The sequence below is a fragment of the Urocampus carinirostris genome, chromosome 13 (assembly GCF_059441175.1).
Source record: "Urocampus carinirostris isolate Australia breed hairy pipefish chromosome 13, RoL_Ucar_1.0, whole genome shotgun sequence".
In the NCBI taxonomy this organism is placed as follows: domain Eukaryota; kingdom Metazoa; phylum Chordata; class Actinopteri; order Syngnathiformes; family Syngnathidae; genus Urocampus; species Urocampus carinirostris.
Genome location: NC_142361.1, coordinates 24,971,704 through 24,992,386, shown reverse-complemented (window position 1 = coordinate 24,992,386; position 20,683 = coordinate 24,971,704). Strand labels below are relative to the sequence as shown.

The 20,683-nt window shown below is 38.4% G+C and overlaps 1 protein-coding gene across 1 annotated transcript in view; it reads left to right on the top strand.

Annotated features, from left to right (window-relative positions):
- col19a1 (collagen, type XIX, alpha 1) overlaps nucleotides 1–20,683 on the top strand; it is a 223,093-nt gene that overhangs the window by 39,050 nt on the left and 163,360 nt on the right. Inside the window, exons 10-11 of the mRNA XM_088351663.1 lie at nucleotides 1,958–2,002; nucleotides 3,151–3,195. Of these exons, the coding sequence (XP_088207789.1) occupies nucleotides 1,958–2,002; nucleotides 3,151–3,195 (90 nt within the window). The remainder of the gene's footprint in view (nucleotides 1–1,957; nucleotides 2,003–3,150; nucleotides 3,196–20,683) is intronic.

Below are 20,683 nucleotides of genomic sequence, written 5' to 3'. Positions count from 1 at the left end.
AGGTTATAAGAATGGAGCTTAGTTGAATGAAAATCCGATTGTCACGGCCTGCCACGTAAAACCTTAAAAAGAGCAGATTTGCACATTTGTGTGTGCACGAAAGAAGAAGAAAAAAAAGGGTCATAATGGGAAAAATTAAAACTTCCTTTTTGGCAATTGGCTTTGTGGAGGATTTTTCAGAGAACAAACAAGTAATGTTGATTAAAACGACATCCACTAAATCAGGGATGTCAAACTCAATTGCACAAGGGGCCAAAATTCAGAACACACTTAAGGTCGCGGGCCAACCAGGATAAACATTTATTGAACACACTTAAACTTAATGTTTTTGGAACATAAATATGAATAAAAACAGACAAGAATATTACATTTAAACCTTAAATCACTCATACAGTATTTATTATTTTGCTCTAAATTAAAAAAAAAAATATCCCAAATATCCCAAAAGATTTTGCTCTCCTTAATATAGCTCCTGTCAAAAGTGGAAATATGAAAATACTACAAAACCTCGTACGAATCGTAATAGGATTTCTTACCTTTGTGGTGGTCAGCAGAAGGCGCTCGCACACCTCCTTCATATTTGGCTATTATTTCTTTCTTAAATGCAATAGTTGTGCGCACTACTTTTCTTTTTTCACCTGTAGCAACTTTGCCGGTTCCACTGACTTTCTTCGGAGGCAAAATAAGGGGCTAAAACACGCGTACGCTGCTCAGCATCGCACCCTAGCGTACGCACTCACGCATTACCGGCGTTCGAACTCCGATTTTTTGACCGAACAGCGAAGCAAGAATCTCTCGAAATTTTGGGTCGGAAACCGATTTGTTCGAACTGAGAGGCGTTCGAAAACCGAGGTTCCACTGTATCTGAATATGACTAATGGTTCAAGTTTTGAACGAGATGGAGAACGAGCCGTTAATAACAATAATGTAAAACGGTCTTGCGGGCCGGATATGATCACACGGCGGGCCGGACGTGGCCCGCGGGCCGGGAGTTTGACGCATGTGCACTAAATAGAGCAGGGGTCGGGAACCTTTTTGACTCAAAGAGCCATAAAAGCAAAAAATATTAATTTTATTTTGAGCCACACCATATATTATGAGACAAATTTACAAAATTGCTAAACCCGCACCCCAGACAAAAGCTTAGTCTTCAGCACATTTATTTTTGATGATTTGATAAAAATTATGAAAAGAGAATAATGCCAGAGCCCCTGTCCCAAAATCAACAAACAGACCACTTTAAAATTGTCTCTTTCTTGCAATTACTCAAGATCGGTTAAACTCCTTTTGACCCTTTTTTTCATACATATTGGTTTCAAAACCAGATGCAAGTTGTTATCGTGTAAAAACGTCACAACATTCTGCAAATAGGGAGCCTGATGAGCTCACTTTTGGCGCAGATGGCGTAGGGCGCGAGATGGGAGGGAGTGCTTGCGCTTTTTGCATGGCTCCACCCATCCCTCCCACTCACCCAATCAAAAGACTAAGTTCTCTTCCGGTGTTTTGGCGTATTTACAGTGTGTTCTGTGGATTCATCATAAGGTATCTGAACACTGAACACAGATTATATAGTGAACTTTTATATAAAGGATTCTTTAGCGTTGTACAGCCAAAACGAGTTTTTTTCTCCCCTTTTTTGTGTGACACCTTTACTGTAAATTGTAGTGAAAAACGTGCCCTATATATACTGCGAAGTAACGCCGTAATACTTAGCTCTGGATTGGCTTTGCGTGTACCTGAATAGGACGAACAACTCAAGTTTCGAATAGGATGGAGAAATTTTGCATGCAATCAAATTTGTCTCTGAGCCATAGATATTCATAGAAAGAGCCATATATGGCTCGCGAGCCATAGGTTCCCGACCCCTGAAATAGAGGTTTGGGGTTGTTTATGTTTTTTTTTCTCAAGCTTGCGTTGCCTAACATTTGTCCAAATTTTCTCGCGGTTTCTGTTCCAGGGAAATCCAGGTGAACCGTGCAGTCAAGGGATCCAGGGTCAGAAGGTGAGATTTTTTTTTTGTGTGAGACGATATTTGGGCAGGCGGCGTCTGTTTTTGCTGTTGTTGATACAACCAACAGAGGAAACCAGAGGTCTACCACAAGATTACATATTTTGCTTTAATCGGTCTCAAATGAGCACTGCGGCGCGGTGGTTAGCGCGTGTGCGGCACAGTTCTGAGGTCATGGGTTCATATCCAGCTACCAACCTTCCTGTGCGGAGTTTGCATGTTCTCCCCGTGCTTGCGTGGGTTTTCTCCAGGCACTCCGGTTTCCTCCCACATTCCAAAAACATGCATGTCAGGTTAATTGGCCGGTCGAAATTGTCCCTAGGTGTGAATGAGCGAGCGAATTGTCTGTCCCTGTGTGCCCTGCGACTGGCTGGCAACCAGTTCAGGGTGTCCCCTGCCCATTGCCCAAAGATGGTAGGGATGGGCTCCAGCACCCCCGCGACCCTACTGAGGATAAGCGGTGCAGATAATGGATGGATGGACGGTCTCAAACATTAAAGGGATGTGCAATCAGTCTCTTATTTGACTCAAATTCTCAAGTTATTAATTCAGCAGTTCATAATTTTGGCAAGAATAATCCAAAGACAATTAAAAGAAAACTGTGGATTCTGGAGAAAGAAAGACATTGTGGTAGATAGTTCATCCAACAGTGTATCGGCGGTGCATCACAGGCTCCAATGCGTAAAACAGGGGCCAAAATCTATCGTGCGACAGTTAAAACCTGTCTTTTGTAATGAAATATAATTTAACTCTCGGCATTATTCACATCTTTTATATTTTTGTGTCTGTAAAGGTTTTATTATCCATCAATTTTCCATCATTGACAAATTTTTTTTAAGGCCATGTGTCATTTTTATAGCTTTAAAATTGGACCATTGACCACAACAGAAGTACGTCCTAGAGACAAAGAATAGAAACAAAGAAGAACAATGGCAGGTGGATAATCAAAATAAAAGTCGGGGCAATAGAGAAGCCTGCCCCTACCCGAACGTAATGATTGACATTTTAAGCCCGACCGGACCCGAAATTTCGGGCTCGGGTCCGGTAGAGCTTAAGATCTGTCTGTTGTATCTTAAATCCAACACATATGATGCACTGAAAAAGAAGACATTCTCAAGGTCTTTGCGAATCTCTTCCGTCAGGGAGAAAACGGATCCGAAGGACAAAAAGGGGTCGATGGCGAAAAGGTGAGCGCCGTTATCCCCACTCGACGTTATTGCCGGTAAATTTTCCAGTATCATCACGGAATCAATTCTAATCGGCTTGTCATTTTACCCGGTGCGGATTCTAATTTACTGTCTGTCTGTTTTCTGTGGCTAACGTATTAACGTCCTTGCGTGCTAGGCTAATTGCTACGTGCTGCGTCGAGGGCCCGGCATGCTAATATGCCTCGCTCATTTCTCAAACGAGCGCACGCTTCTTCCGTGGCACGTCGGGTTAAACGATATAGCGTGCTCACAGAATGAACCGACGTCATTTCGGTAATGGATGCAGAAGAACCAAAGAGGAATACAACCAGGCAGATTTTGGGTCGTTTTTATATGCTAACAGAACAGAGCTAGCTGTCTACAATGTGCAAAAGAAGTCCGGAATTCCCTTCTATTGTTATCATTGTTTTGGCGAATATGTCTCTCTCTCTTTCTCTGTTATTGGCAAGCGTAAATGATATCAGGATACTTTAACCACTTATAACTTTTTCCTAAAGCTAAAATTGCAGCTGATTTTAGTTGATTATTTATCTCGTTCTTTCTTTCTTTCACTTTCCTTCTCTTCTTTTTTCCTTTTCTTTCTCTTTTCTTTTCATTTTTTTCTTCCTCCTTTCTTTTCAATTTTCGTTCTTCCTATTTTCTTTTCAGTTTTCTGTGTCCTATTTCTTCCTCTTTCTCTTCGTTTGATTTTTTCTCCCCCCTTTCTTTTAAATTTTCTTTCTTCCTCTTGTCTTTTCCGTTTTCTTTCTCTTTTTTCTTCCTCTTTCTCTTTTCTTTTCAGGTTTTTGCTCCTTTCTTTTCAGTTTTCTTTCTTTTTCTTTTCTTCATTTGCTTCTCTTCTTTCTCTTTTTTTTCTTTCTTTTGCCTTTCATACTCTTTGTTTAGTACCCTCTTTAATTAGTACTCTCTTTCATTCTTTCTTTTTTTTCTTTCATACTATCTTTCTGTTATTTTTTCCTTATTTCAAATTGTCTTTCATATTCTCGTTGATTAGCTGACCTTTTTTTCATACGTTTGTATTAACATACTTTTTTAAATTTTGTACTACAAGTATTTTTTTTCGTAGTTTCTTTTGTAGTTTTTGTACTTCTTTATTTTCCTCCGTACTCTTGTACTTTCTATTGTACCTTATTTTTTTGTACTTTTTGTACTCTTTCTGTATTTTGTACTTCTGTAGTACTATATTATTTCATAGTTTTGTTATCTATTCTTTTTTTTCTCCCGTTTTTACTCTTCTTGCTTTATGTCTTTCTACCTTTTCCTTATTCTCTCTGTCCTTATTTTTCTCTCTGGTTCTTCATCTTTATCTATTTCTCTCTCCTTATTTGTATATGCTTTTTTGTCGCTCACTTTCTTTTTTATCTCTTTCTTTTGTTTTCTCTCCATCTCTTTCTCTCAAGCTTTCTTTCCCCTTTTTCTTTTTCACTTTGCTTACTACTCTCTCTTTTCTCTATTCCTCTCTCTCTCCTTTCTCTCTCTTCCATTCTTTTTCTGTTTATCTCTCTCTCTAGCCTCCTCCCTTTCTTTTTGCCATTTTCTGTTTGTGTTTTTTTTTCTTTATTTTTCTTTAATTCTCTCACTTTCTCTTTTGTTCTCTCTCCCTCATTCTTTCTCTCATTTTTTTCTTCTCTTCTTTCTTTCACTCGCTTTCTCTCTCCCTTCCCCTCTTTCTCTCACATATTTCAGTGTTTTGGCTTTAAGCCATGCATTTCTCAATTTTGCATTTCAGTTTTCAGCTCAAAATACTTTTTTCTTTGAATCTTTAGCTGTTCACATGTGCCATACATGAATACATCCAGTACATAATAACCCAAGTTTACAAGACTCTTTAAAACTTCAGAGAAGTTGTTTTAGCTGGGCTCAGATGAGAACAACTTAAATTTTACTAGCCGTTAGCATGTTTGACGATAAACCGTTAGCTTGCTCGCCGAGGTACGATATAGATGCTAGCTGCGCAGATGGTCCATTTATTGTGGTTTGGCCGGCACACTCGCGGCCATCAAAACATTTCCCCGTTGAGAAGAACCTTGTGGATATTCTCTTCAGACATTGTAGAAACACTGTAAATTGGATTTTTAGCTTTGTTCATCGGTAAAGTGGTACCTTTACTTACGAATTTAATTCGTTCTGGGAGTAACTTCGTAACTTGAAAACTTGGTAAGTAGAGATGCGTTTTGTATGTAAATGCATTAATCGGTTCCAAGCCCTCAAAAGTAGTCATGTCATGTCATGTTTATTTGTGACGCACTTAATCACAAGGAGTCTCAAAGGGCTGCACAGACCACGGATTATTGCAAACCACAGACTATTATGACACCATCCCCTGATCTAAAACCGACATGAGGGCAAGGAAAAACTCAAAAAACTCAACATGAGGAAAATGAAGAAACCTTGAGAAGGGACTGCACATGAGGTAATTCCCCTTCCAGGATGACCAGGCTGCCTCGGATGTTGCAATAACAAATAATACACAGCTATTGTCAACATAAAATATAAGTTATTCATATGCTATAGAATAGAAGTGTGTTTTAAGCATAGATTTAAACAGTTCCACTGAGGTTGCAGATTGATTCTGAGGGAGAAGAGGGTTCCACAGCACCGGGCCCGGAATGGAGAACGCTCTCGAACCTGCGGATCTCTTCTTGGCTCTTGGGATCACTAGTAGACCAGAATTTAGGAACTTAGGGGGTGAATAAAATCTGAAAGATATGAGGGAGCAAGTCCATGCATGATTTTTTTTATCTTACCAGCAGTACCTTAAAATAACATCTGAAAAAAACCGAATCAAAGACGTCTGCTTTTGCCGGCTTTTGACAATCCGTCATAAGAGCGCAATGTGGACATAGCGAAAGCCTGAATTTTCAACACAATTTCCGGGTGATTCCTTCGCACAAATTTTGAGACATCATGGAATTTTGCTAAAATGTCTTTAATTTAGGTTGACTGAATGATGGCCGCGTCCTCCTACCCGCTATCTTGCCGGAAATCCTTCTCGTCTCTGATCTCTGAACTGTGATGGTGACACGAAGAACATGCTGGGAGTACGCTTGTGCACTGGGTTGCCGGGCCGATATGAAGCGATAGCCAGTTTATTTACGTTTGGGAAACTCGTACACACAAAATGTTGATAGAAACACACACAAACTTACATAACCGCACGTACGAAAAAATGCGTAAAACAAGCACATCTACAATGTACATCAACAGGCACAAAAATGTACACAATGCACCCTTTTTGAACATCAGTAACAGTAACGGCATTGTAACAGGGGTAATTGTAATTACCGTAAATTCCGGACTATAGAGAGCACCTGATTATAAGCCGCACCCACCACATTTTAAGAGGATAACCGCTTTTGTACTTACACAAGGAGCACCTGCATATAAGACGCATGCGCCCACATTAAAACATGTAACACGATCGCAAATTTAAGCCAAACCCAACTTTGAGTCCCGCGATTGTAACTGAATATAAAGTACACAGTCCTAAAACCACAGCCGGCAAAATGAACGGAAAATGATAACTGTACTTAAGGTTTGATGCAGACCTGCAGAGTCCGGGTCCCGTTGAAAATAATCCAAGGGGAAAAAAATGTATATTTCCAAAGGTAAGGGTGGGAAAGATATATATCCACTATTGTCCGCTGCGTCCACAAACACGTCTCACCTTTACTCCACTTCCCGTCAGCCCCCGTTGTTTTCGCCCCTTCTTTTTGATTCGCCTGTGGAAAACATATCAGAATTAGTCTCTAAAATAAATACATTACAATAATATACAGTTGCAAATACTTATTATACATGGTTACACATATTTACAAAGAAAGACGGTACACCTTGAGAGTTTTCAAAGCTTTAATAATAATATTATAACTTTCATCCCAAACCGTGCCTGTGAAGGGTAGCAAAACGCTACTAACAACACGCTCCCAACACAGTAAATGGGTCTGTTAAAAAAAACATACCGTACTTGCTGTTAATAATGTCAATAAAATTGTTCAAACCAAAATTTTGAATATGATTAATTGCTGTTAAGATTGTCGAGAAAAAATTGTTCAAACCTCGCATTGTTTATTTGCTGTTAATAGTGTCAATAAAATTGTTCAAAAAAATCACGTTAAACCGTCCTCATCTTCTTCCTTATAACTGACGTCATCAAAGTCGTCTTCCCCAGTATGGGAAAGAGACTGTCATATAGACGTCGTCCCACGCTCCCTTATTCAAAAACACGCTAGCAACACGCTCGCAAAGTAAAATTTACGTGTAGTAGCTCTGTTTCCTTCTTTATCGGACTGCTCGATTGCATTTAGCTTGAAAGCTGCGTCATGTGCCTTTCTTTTTGCAATTTGCATGGTGAGGATATTTCTACGCTATTTTAATTTGGGCACAAGCTAATAAGTTGCAGTCTTCCTCGGTGCATATATTCCACCGGTCTAAATCTCTAATTACATAGATTGGCCGCATCACTGAATAAGCAGCGGGGTTGAACGTTTGGGGGAAAAAGTAGCGGCTTATAGTCCGGAATCTACGGTATTTTCATGACCCCGTTACTGAAAAATAACGCCGTTCTGCAGTTATTCCCAACTCTGGCCATCACAGCTCTTCCCCCTCTCTGTCATTGCACTCCTGTTGTCTACTTGCTGCAGCTGACTCCTGAAACTTGACATCGTTTTCAAGTGTATCAATCTCAGGCGTCAAATCCTGAGTAGCAGCACGTTTAACAATGTAAAGTGTTAGTTCGGTAACCTTCAGTGCTTCTTTCCTTCAGTATTCTTCATCACAAAGAACACCTGTTCACAAAGTTAAGTAGCACAAAATATGGATAGGAGGGCTGCAAGGGTTGCAATTTAAGATTATTTTCACAATCGATGAAATGGTCGATTAGTTTTTTCAATTAATCAATGTCTCTGATAGCTTAAAAACATCTTTATTCTTCTCGTCTTTATCCAAATATTTACATTTTAGGGAGAGGGGAAAAAAGTGCACAAGTCAAGTCATGTTTATTCGTATTGCCCTTAATCACAAGGAGTCTCAAAGGGCTGCACAGACCACGGACTATTTGGACACCATTCCCTGATCTAAAACCTAAATGAGGGCAAGGAAAAACTCAAAAACCTCAACATGAAGAAAATGAAGAAACCAACCATAGAATATTTTATATTCTACATTGATAAATAGAAAAATCCAAGTTTTTGTCAAATAAATATACAATAAGCTAAAATACATACAAATATCGGCTTATAGACCTCCAAATATGTAAGATACCATCTTTCTACCACCTTATCCAAAGATCACATTATATTTTCATTTTATGTGCAGCACGTTTTTTATCTGCAAATTAATATCAAAAATATAAAACCACTTTTCTAAATGTGGTCAACAAATTTGTTTTTTTGGTTAACTACTTGAATGATAAATGTTCCCATGATGAAAATGATATCTAATATGCTTTAGAATCTGCCCCTTGTGTAGAATTAAACATGTCATTATTATTATTACAAATAAATTGCCTTTTAATCTTATTTTATTTACTTCTTTTTAGCTTTTATTTTTCTTTGTACTTCTGTTTGTTTCATGATAAAAAGTTTAAACTTTCATGTTCATTTTGTTTGCAATGATTTAGAGTTAAAAAAAAGATTTAAAAAAAATGTACGATTTTTTTTTTATAAAATCTGTCGTCACGCCCTCTGCCAGACTAAAGTGATACTACAACTTTTGGCGTCACTAAATAATTGTGTGCACTCGTATTTGCATGGATTTAACGTACCTAGTGGCTCATGAATCACGTGATATAATTAATGATCTAATTAGTTGTGCACTTGTAATCTTTGATTTTTTTTGATATCATCGATTAGTTGTGTCAGCCCTAGATTGAACCTTCGCTGGTTGTCAGCTCTATTACACCTTTACTGCCCTCTAGAGGCGAGAAGAAGCATTTTAGTTTGTATTCATTAAAAAAAAATCACAACTCTTGATAGAAAAGAGCGAGAGCAGCCATTACCAAAGTCCGGCCCAGGGGCCTGCTACGGCTTGTGATCAAATGTTTACTGGCCCGCGGATTCTGTCATAAAATGAATAATATGTGGCCCACCAGTCATGTTGACTGCAGTATAAAATACATTTGGACAAAATAAAATAAAATCACTGTTTCACTAGATGATAGTAGTAGCCCTTTGGCCACCTTGGATTTAGCTTTCAGTGCGAATTGTAGCCCATCCCATTTCCAACATGGTGACTCTAAATAAGTTAAGAAATGTTCACAGTAAAGTGTAAATTACAGTGTCTTTTCACCAAAATTATCCTAATTTGCCAAAAGACTGTCTTGTTTCAAAAAATATAATATCAATAGGGATGACAGACCAAACATTTTGACCACAACAAGCTAACTGAAAACTAACGCTGTGAAAAGGTGAAGCTACCGGAAGCTGTTTTTTCACGAGACCCTGCGGGGCAAATGGAAATGCTACAAAAGCAAGCTACAAAGTCGTAACGTTTATCACCGAGTACTATAGAGTGTTCAAAGAACGCCAGGTTGAATAGTGGGCCCTCACACATTTTCATCTTACCAAATCTGCCCAGCTTTCTGAAAAGTTCGGAGTTGCATAGCAACGTGTTTACGTCGGACGAAATGATAGCCCGAGGATAGTGTTTGTGAAGAAATGTGTGCAAACTACAGGTTTAGGCGACAAAAGCTTAATTGGCACGTTGAAACGGCAAAAAAAAAAAAACTCTCCGGCCCACTGCTCACTTTGTCGGAGAATCGGTAGCTCGTAGCAACTCAAAACGCATTTGCACATGAATGTCATTATGGAGTTTACAGAGGGGGACCACCTAACTGCGTGTAAACTCGCTCGCTTTCGCTCAATCGTCGTCGTTAGCATGGAAAAAAATCGAATCCAGAGTGCGTGAGAACGGGTCACTCTCGGAAATCAAGATGTCTGCATCCCTCACCTCTTGGATTTTGTGTTTAGGGGACAAGAAGAGAGAGCGATGTCTTAGTTTTCTTTGCTGGTTTTTCTTTGGGCGTGTGGATGAGGCTACGTGAGCCGCACATCAACTGGGAAAAGTAGGAGATGACGTTGCAATGTGGCTTTCTCATTTTACTACTTAAGAGTTTACATGACTAGTTTTCAGACAAAGAATAATAAATTACTAGTTATTTTTCACTTTTAGTTGTTTTAATGACAACCTGAAAAGTAAAATACGAGTGATACCTCCGCACTCTATTATAATACGGGATCTGTGTTCGAATTCAATAACTGGAACAATTGTCCCATACAAAGTAGTGGTATTCATTTCTATCCGTTCCAATGCATTCCAAAATATCCTATATTTTAATAAAACGTGGACCTAAACAACCCTATACACCATAAATATTTTTAAAAATTGTATCTAAAAAAAACTTTTTTGTGTAAATAATAAAAGATGAAACATAATGAAGATGAAAATATTAAAATTTTAAACCCTTCAGTCTACCTTGGGAAATAAGTAGATTCAAATAAAAAACATTATATATATATATATATATATATATCAACATACTTAATATGTTTAAGGGGAACCAGTGTTATTATATATAGTTGAATAAAGTGCTACTTTGTTCATTAACGTTGTCGAACACAAACAATAAAAAACTGTAAAGAAAACTAAAAAAAATAAAAATAAAAAAAGGAAAATAAATACAGAAAATAATTACAAAATAAATAGTTGGTAAATAGAAAAATACATAAAATGTAAAAAAAAATAGATAAAAACAATAACTTAAAAAATATACAAAAGCTAAAAAAATAAAGAAATAAAAAAACAAAGTAGAAAATAAAATAAAAAATAGAAAAATAAAAAATACAAAAGTAAAAACAAAGAATTCAATAAAAATGATAATTTCAAGATCAAAGATTCGAGATAAAAATCTAAAAAAATTAACACAGAAAATAAAAAGTAACAATTAAAACATTAAAAACTGAAAACAAGGATGAACAACAATTACAAATATGAAAAAAAGATAAATGGAAAATAAAACATGACAATAAAAACAAAAACTGACCCCCCAAAAAAACACTAAAAGATAAAATAAATGAATACATTAATAGTAAATAGAAAATGGAAAATAGCAAGTAGAAAATAATATATACATACATATATATAATAGATATATATAAATATATATATATATATATATATATATATATATATATATATATTATACATAAAAACAAAAAAACTTAAAAAAATAATAACAAATAAAAAATAAATATAAGTATTTACATAAAAATATAAAGTTTAAGTACAAAATGAATAAAAACAAAGAAAAGAAAACACAAATTAGGACATTTACCTTACCCAACACATGAAAGGTCTTCGGTTCGAGACCGGGTGAAAACACATGTTGGCCTGGAGAGAGATGGGCGTCACCGGGCTGTACATACCACGAGAAATGGTGCCCCTACGACCGTTGCGGTTAATGGATCAAACCAAGCAACCATTTATATATATATATAAATATATATATATATATATATATATATATATATATATATATATATATATATATATATATATATATATATGCCCTATTTATGAACGAGGTTCCGGGCGATCGTTCGTAAGTTGAATGTGTTCGTAAGTTGCTTCAGTGCTATATTTTGTATGGAATGTATGTTTAAGGTTTATATAAGTATGTTTAAGGCTTGTATAAGTAACCTGTATTGTTTTGTACTAAAAAATAAACATAAAATAATATGCTCTAAATAAGGTTAATTTTTACTTACTTTTTTCCTTGCGCTTCAAGAGGTCCTCCTCAGTGGTAAAAAGTGGACGAAAAAAAGCAATCTGACCATTTTCTCAACCGCATCAAGCTTTCCTATTCCACTTTCATTTCAAAATAAACGTCCCGCCTTTTCTTTACACTTTACACCAACCGTATTGAATGGATGCGCGAGATATTAAACATTTAAAATGATAACTGTCGCGCTGGAGATACAGTATAGAATGTTTACACACGAACTAGGAAGAAGAAGCGGATTTCTTCTTCAGGGTGAATGCCGGGTGACCTCTCACAGCACCACTCGCCGGTAGCGGTGGAAAAAAGCACTACAGTTATGTCCTCTACTCGGAAAAAGGTGCACACAATACAAAATCTAACTTACTGCAATGTCCGGATATTTTTCGACATCCCGAAAAAAATGTTCGTATCTACTGTTTTATGTCAGTCGAATGGTCGTAAGTAGGTGAGCGTGTGTTCCTATATATATATATATATATATATATATATATATATATATATATATTAGTGTTCATTTTACCTCTGAAAATCAATGGGTCCCGGGGACTCGCATGCTCAAAAATCTATGGGTCCCAACAGAGATCTATGGGTCCCCAAAATTTTGTGTGCTCCATGCCCTTAAAAACTGTCATATTTTCCCTTACAAAATGCAAAAAAATCTTTTTTTTTCAAACATGTTTATTTCTGTAGATTAACATGTTATATTGTACATGTGTTTCCTTATATCGTATATATTGTTAATGAACATTTTGTTGTGAGACACTGAGTTGCTCGACATGAATGAGGTTTATTATTAAAAAAAAAGTTCAAAAATGGAGTCGCTTGGACGTTCACTGTAGAAGGAAAAAATACATGCAAATATGATTAAGTAGAATAATAAATTTTCTTATTCAAGTTATGAATTCATTTTCTTCATTGAATTATTATTGGTAATATACTGATTAAAAAGGATCACCACAAACCTGTCTTTTTTCATTTTCTCCTTTTATACTTCTCATCTCATCTCATTAGCTGCACCGCTTATCCTCAGTAGGGTCCCGGGGGTGCTGTAGGCCATCCCAGCAATCATCGGGCAGTGGGCAGGGGACACCCTGAACTGGTTGCCAGCCAATCGCAGGGCACACAGGGACAGACAACTCGCTTGCTCAGTCACACCTAGGGAAAATTTGGACCGGCTAATCCACCTGAAATGCATGTCTTTGGAATGTGGGAGGAAACCGGAGTGCCCGGAGGAAACCCACACAAGCACGGGGAGAACATACAAACTCCGCACAGTAAGTCTGGTAGCTGGATTTGAACCCACACAGGAGGTTCCCAAGACCTTAGAACTGTGCCGCACACGCACTAACCACTGCGCCGCCGTGCTGCCCTTTTATACTTCCTTTTTTCGTAACTTCTTTATACAACATACCAATTCGTAATATGATGCATCAAAGCAAGTGAGCCGTTTGAGAGCCAGCTCTCTTTAATGAGTTGAGCCGAAAAAGCCGGTTCTCTAAAAAGAAACGGACTTTCACCACACAACTCAAACTGGAGATCGGCGTGCAGACGAAGACTCGACCCGCGAGACCAAAACAACAATGGCGGATCTGCCTCACGAAAAGTTTGGAGTGCGGTAAATCTTTGTTAAAAAATGATAATGACAACTTCGTGTCAAAAAGGTTGCATACCGAGGACGCACGTTGATTTGACACAATGCGTCCCCAGCAAAAATAATGCGTCAAGGACGCAGGGACGCGGGCAAACGAGAACACTGATATATATATATATATATATATATATATATATATATATATATATCCAGTGCATCCGGAAAGTATTCACAGCGCTTCACTTTTTCCACATTTTGTTATGTTACAGCCTCATTCCAAATTGTATTAATTTAATCTCTTATCTCAAAATTCTACACAAAATACTCCATTATGACAATGTGAAAACGTTTGTTTTTTTTTACTTTTTTAAAATTTATTAAAAATAGAAAACTAAGAAATCACATTTACATAAGTATTCACAGCCTTTGCTTAATACTTTGTTGATCCACCTTTGGCAGCAAATACAGCCTCAAGTCTTTTTGAATATGATCCCACAAGTTTAGCACACCTATCTTTAGGCAGTTTTGCCCATTCTTCTTTGCAATAAGTCTCAAGCTCAATCGGGTTGGATGGGAGACGTTTGTGCACAGACATTTTCAGATCTCTCCAGAGATGTTCGATCGGATTCAAGTCTGGACTCTGGCTGGGCCACTCCAGGACATTCACGGAGTGGTTCTGAAGCCAATCTTTTGAGATCTTGGCTGTGTGCTTTGGGTCGTTGTCCTGCTGAAAAATGAACCTTCGCCCCAGCCTGAGGTCAAGAGCGCTCTGGAGCAGTTTTTCATCCAGGATATCTCTATATATTGCTGCATTCATTTTTCCTTCTATCCTGACTAGTCTGCCAGTTCCTGCTGCTGAAAAACATCCCCACAGCATGATGCTGCCACCACCATGCTTCACTGTAGGGATGGTATTGGCCTGGTGATGAGCAGTGCCTGGTTTCCTCCAAACATGGCGCCTGGCATTCACACCAAAGAGTTCAATCTTTGTCTCATCAGACCAGAGAAATTTTGTTTCTCATGGTCTGAGAGTCATTCAGGTGCTTTTTGGCAAATTCCAGACGGGCTTCCATGTTCCTTTTACTAAGGAGTGGCTTTCGTCTGGCCACTCTACCATACAGGCCTTATTAGTGGATTGCTGCAGAAATGGTTGTCCTTCTGGAAGGCTCTCCTCTCTCCACAGAGAAATACTGGAGCTCTGACAGAGTGACCATCGGGTTCTTGGTCACCTCCCTGACTAAGGCCCTTCTTCCCCGATCGCTCAGTTTAGAAGGCCGGACAGCTCTAGGAAGAGTCCTGGTGGTTCCAAATGTCGTACATTTACGAATAATGGAGGCCACTGTGCTCATTGGGACCTTCAAAGCAGCAGAAATTTTTCTGTATCCTTCCCCAGATTTGTGCCTCAGGACAATCCTGTCTCGCAGGTCTACAGACAGTTCTTTTGACTTCATGCTTGGTGTTTGTGCTCTGACATGCACACTCAACTGTGGGACCTTATATAGACAGGTGTGTGCCTTTCCAAATCATGCCCAATCAACTGAATTTACTGCAGGTGGACCCCAATTAAGCTGTAGAAAGATCTCAAGGATGATCAGTGGAAAAAAGATGCACCTGAGCTCAATTTTGAGCTTCACGGCAAAGGCTGTGAATACTTATATAAATGTGATTTCTTAGTTTTCTATTTTTAATAAATTCAAAAAAAGGTAAAAAAAACCTTTTTCACATTGTCATAATGGAGTATTTTGTGTAGAATTTTGAGATAAGAGATTAAATTAATACAATTTGGAATGAGGCTGTAACATAACAAAATGTGGAAAAAGTGAAGCGCTGTGAATACTTTCCGGATGCACTGTATATATATATATATATATATATATATATATATATATATATATATAGTCTGTTTACCTGATCCATCACCCACTGTGACAAGCTCACTTTCTCTTTTCAAGTGTCACTTACAGCTCAAGTAGACACGCGAGAACTAAGAATCCTAGGTATGAGCACGCGATCCGATCTTATTTTCACAGCTCTGCATCCTATTGGAAAGAGCGTGGAGCGGGAAATGCATCACATGTTATCAGTACTCCATCTCAGACCGAAGACACGGACGTCTGGTCTATTCATCGCTTTGACCGGGATATCCTTCCGCGAGTACTTGACGTTTTGATCCTCGCGGTAAACTTTGGCCATTCTCGAAGAGTAATAGACATGCAAATAAGAAATGGTCGCCGGCACTCAGCCTGATTACTTTCGTGGCAGGGTTGTGTGCATGGTTTGGCCGGTGGAAAGTCACAGAAGGAATTTTCTGCCCTGACATGTTCTGCACAGGGTTTGTACAGGTCCTCGAAATCCTTGAAAAGTCTTTTGAAAAATTGATCACTGGCCATAACTTTCAAAACGGTTTGAAAAGTGTGTGAATTTTAGGTGAAGTACATGAAAATGCTTGAAATTGTTGCCATGTTTCTTAGGTTAGTTGTTAGCCTAGGGTTAGGAGCCAAGGTTTGGGCAAGGATTAAGTCAAGGGTTAGAAACTAAGGTTTATGTTCCTTATTAGGGTATTGAAATGAAATAGTGTTGGGGCTAGGTTACAGCTAGAGTTAGGTGTTGACACCCAATAGAGGATGTACGAGTTCCTCACAGAAAATGCTGAAAACAGGGAAAAAAAACATCTTATCCCGTATGTGAAGGGAAAATGTCGTAAGGTAGGGTTGCCGTATACTGGCTGTCTACTGTATTTTGGGTTCATCTGACCATAGGACATTCTTCTAATCCTCTCATGAATTATCCACCTGCTCTCTAGCAAACCTTAACAGGACCTGTCCAAAACTGCAGGATTTGAGCCCCTAACAACTTGTTTTTTTGAAAAAAAGTTTTTTACTTTGTGAATTGTCTTTATTTTCATTGATAACAATGTAGTTGTTCGGGTCTGACACACCTCCTACGACCAGAGGGCCCCAACCTGGGTTTGAACTGGGCACAGGAATGTCTAATGACTGCACATTTGTGCCCAAGAATACATTTTGATCTCTTCACATTTGTCGGGTCATTGTTTTTTTTTTTCATTTCGTCTGTGATTGTCATCCTGGTTTTCATTTAATTTTCATTCCACCACTACCCCAAGTTTGTTTGTTTCTGATTTTATTTGTTACTTCGGTCCCTGCGTTTTCCATTTCCAGTTTTGGTCTTTGTTTCTGATTTGGAATTAGTCATGTCTCTTTTAATTTAGAGCTTTTTTTGTTATGCGTGTTTTTTCTCATTATACCTCCATTTGTTGATTAATACCATCCTTTTTTTGAGCACACCTGTTCCCAGTTCCCGCCTCCCCCACATGGGTCCATTACACTCAGTCGTAGTGAAACCTTGTATGCAACAAGATTATACATAGCAAACACGTAATAAAGACTTAAAAAATAACAATAAGATAAATAACTGTCAGTAAATAGAAAAAAGTATTTACAGCATATTACTTTGGCTCCGGCCTTGATTATAGTGCAATGAAAAATTAGTGCAATCACGATCAACTCCCCATCCTGTTTCTCTAGAATGTTTGCTCACCATTCTTGTGGTCATTTGGACCCCACTCAAAGTTGAGCGACAAATTCAAAGAAATCACCAGTAGTATTGTATATCTTCTATTTTCTGACCAATGCAAGCCTCTGTCATATTTTCAGGAGTGAGAACTTCCCCTTAAACAACTCTAGCTATATTTGATCCTATTTCCCAGCAGGCGGAACTCGGTTAAAACATATATAGTCGCTGAGACTCCCAATTATCCGGCTAGCTCTCCACACACAGCACCAACCCCCTAGCAAGTCCAGTTAGTAATACATATAAGTAAACATAATTAGGCTGCAATGGTGCGCCCTCTCCTCACGTGGTTTTTACTGGTCCCCGTTTGGGGGGGTTGTCAGATCGTCTTGCAGCAAGGAGACACGGCGGCGTATGTAATTAGCGGGCTAGCGTACGCACAGCTCCCCGTAGTGTTGTGACCTTGCGCTGCAGCAAAGTAGCCGTCTCCTCTCCGCCATGTAGGGACTGGCAAATCCCGCAGCTCGCAACAATAGATAACAATGCAGCAGACTCAGCACCTGAAATGCTCGGGTGGTTTCACAATGCAGAGAAAGGAAAATAAATAAAAGGTTTGCTGCAAAGGGAAGGTGTCGGGATGCATGATAATTGTAGGGTTGGTAGATATCGGAGCAATAACGGCTAAATGGGACGTGACGGTAGTAGCACAACTTGGTCGTGTCTTCTCTCTACCTGTCAGGAATGTGTGCAAGGTACTGGAGATCTTGCCCAGGAAAATTTCAAAGCATTTATGTTCTCCCTAGAATATATTTTCATTTTTCATGGAAGTACTAGGACAACCTGGTTGAGTCTCCTCTCTACCCTTCTTAAATATACACGAGACACGGGATACCTCCTCCAAGAAAGATTTTAAGTGTTAATGATCTGCATTAGAATAAATTTTAGATTTTCCATAGAAGTAGTAGCACAACTTGGTCGTGTTACTTCTCTACCTTTTTGTAATATGTGTGTGGAATTGGAGAACGATTAAAAGCATTTATGTAGCTCATTAGAATAGATTTTGTTTTTTTGTAGAAGTAGCCCAACTTGGTTGTGTCTCTTCTCTACCTCTTGGTAATGTGTGCGAAGCGCAGGAAATCTCATCCAGGAACTGTTCTAAGCGTTAAACATCCTCATTTGAATATAGTTTGATTTTATGTAGAAGTAGTAGCACAACTTGGTCTTGTTGCCTCTCTACCTTTGTGTAATAAGCGTGAGGGAGTTAAAATATCAGCTAAGAGAGATTCTAAGCATTTTTGTACCTTATTAGCACATCTAGATTGTCTGTTGAATTTGGACCACAACTTAGATATGTTTACTCTATACCTCTTCCTACTGTGTAGGAGACACTAAAAACGATTCGAAGCATTTATGCTACTCCTCAGAATATATTTTGATATTCTATAGAAGAAGTAACATAACTTGGTCGTGTCTCCTCTCTACTTTTCTGTAATGTGTGCGAGGGACTGGAGAGCTTGACCGTTATGAGCCACACAAATGATGTCTTCTTACAGGGTGTTAATTAATTGTATGATTTTATCAGTTATACATTTTATTTTCTAAAGTAGTAGTCGCCCAACTTGGCTGTGTCTCCTCCCTGCTTCTTTGGAATGATATCTCTCCCAAGAAATATTCAAAGCATTTATGTTCCTCATTTTTGTTTTTCTAAAGAAGTAGTGGCACAACTCTCTACCGCTCTGTAATGTGTGTGAGGCGCTGGAGCTCTGTGTTTATGCAACGCTAGTTGAGGTTATATTGTCTTTTGAACTTTAATGAGTTTTATATTGTTCATAGATGTGTTTTTTCAAGCTTGATGCCTAAAGTCTCATATGTGCCAAACTCCAACTCGTACAGCATATAATGAAATGCTAGGAGAGGCTTGACTATGCATCATGTAACTCCAGCATTGGTATTAATTTGGTATTAAACTCATTTTATATTCATCATTATACAACCGCACTTGTCAGACTTAAAACCATCTGGGGGGACAAGAACATAGCAGTGATATCAAAGATCAGACTCATGCAAGCGCTGGTTACTTCCATCTTCCTCTACGCTTGCAAGACATGAACTCTCACAGAGAAATTGGTAAAGAAAATCAGGCCATGGAGATGCGATGTTATAGGAAATTTCTAGGAATTAGATACATATCCCATGTGACAAACAAAACAGTGTGCAACACCATCAGAGGGCACATTGGACCCTACAGGCAAAAACTTGGTATAGTCACATCACAAGATCATCAGGACTGGTCAAAATCATTCTCTGGGGAACAGTCCAAGGGGGCAGGAGGAGAGTAACACCGAAAAGGAACTGGGCCAACAAAATCAAGGAATGGACTGGTGCCAATTTTGCCACAACCCAAAAACAGACCAGTAACCGTCAACAGTGGGGAAAGCTGTCCAGAGTTGCGTCTTCTTTTGTGATGTGAACCATGATCCTTGATATTAAGTCATTTGATGCCAAACTTTAATATCCAATCAGCCAACACTATGCGTTAGAAGTAATCAGAGTATTTATTTTCCTCATTTGAATGTTTCGTCACATATGCGGAGGCTGACCCAAATGTAGGGACCCAGGTGTGCTCAACAAAAGGATGGTATGTATTAACAAAAATTAAGAACAAACAAAAACAAAGCTAGATCCGTAGTTTATATATACATGTAACTGCAGTGTACCTGTCCCACCAAAGATCCACATTCACGCTGGACTAGATGATGAGGTTTTTATTACAGTTGCTGCAAATGAATGAGTCACAACACAACACGTGGTAAGCTTCTCTGCTGGCTTTCATCTCTATAAGGGGAATTAGCATTTTAGCACAACATGCAACGTCCCGCTAATCTAACATAAAAGGAGACAGAAACAAAACGAAAATAAATCCAAACAGCTTGACAACATCAATCACATTACTGTGCATGTTGAGAGATTTGTCAGCTGTGGTTTTAATGTTTAAAATGAACTTTTTGCGGAGCACCAAAAGATCGTGGCTTACCGTTGACAGTGCGTTGTTAGACTGCCAACAAACCCCGCCTTCCGGTCACAAGATCAAAAGCCAAACCAAACCTTACCCCATACCAGCAGGTGGCACTGTTGGACTCATCATTGCAGAACACTTACACAAAAACTATACAACATATTTCAGCAGGAATTTCTATTCTATTCATAAATATATATAATTGCCACTATGGCAGAAAGATGCTCAGGATTTTGTTTTCGTTATTTTTTTTCTTGATTTACTTTACATTTAAACATATTTTTCTTGTAATTTCCAAAAAATGAGCAAAAAAAACATGGTTGTGCGACCTCATGCATATATTTAAATGCCAGACAACACACCCAACATAACATAGCCCAACTGAGGACAATTGAGTCGTCCAACAGCCCGGATGATGCAAAATACTCCAACTGATCCCTAAACTAACACGTTTATACAGTTGTTTTTCATTCAATAGATGGTTGGTTACTGCTTTTCCCTACAACATAATAATTTCCGAAACAAAGGCAAGTTAATTATTCCCTCGGTG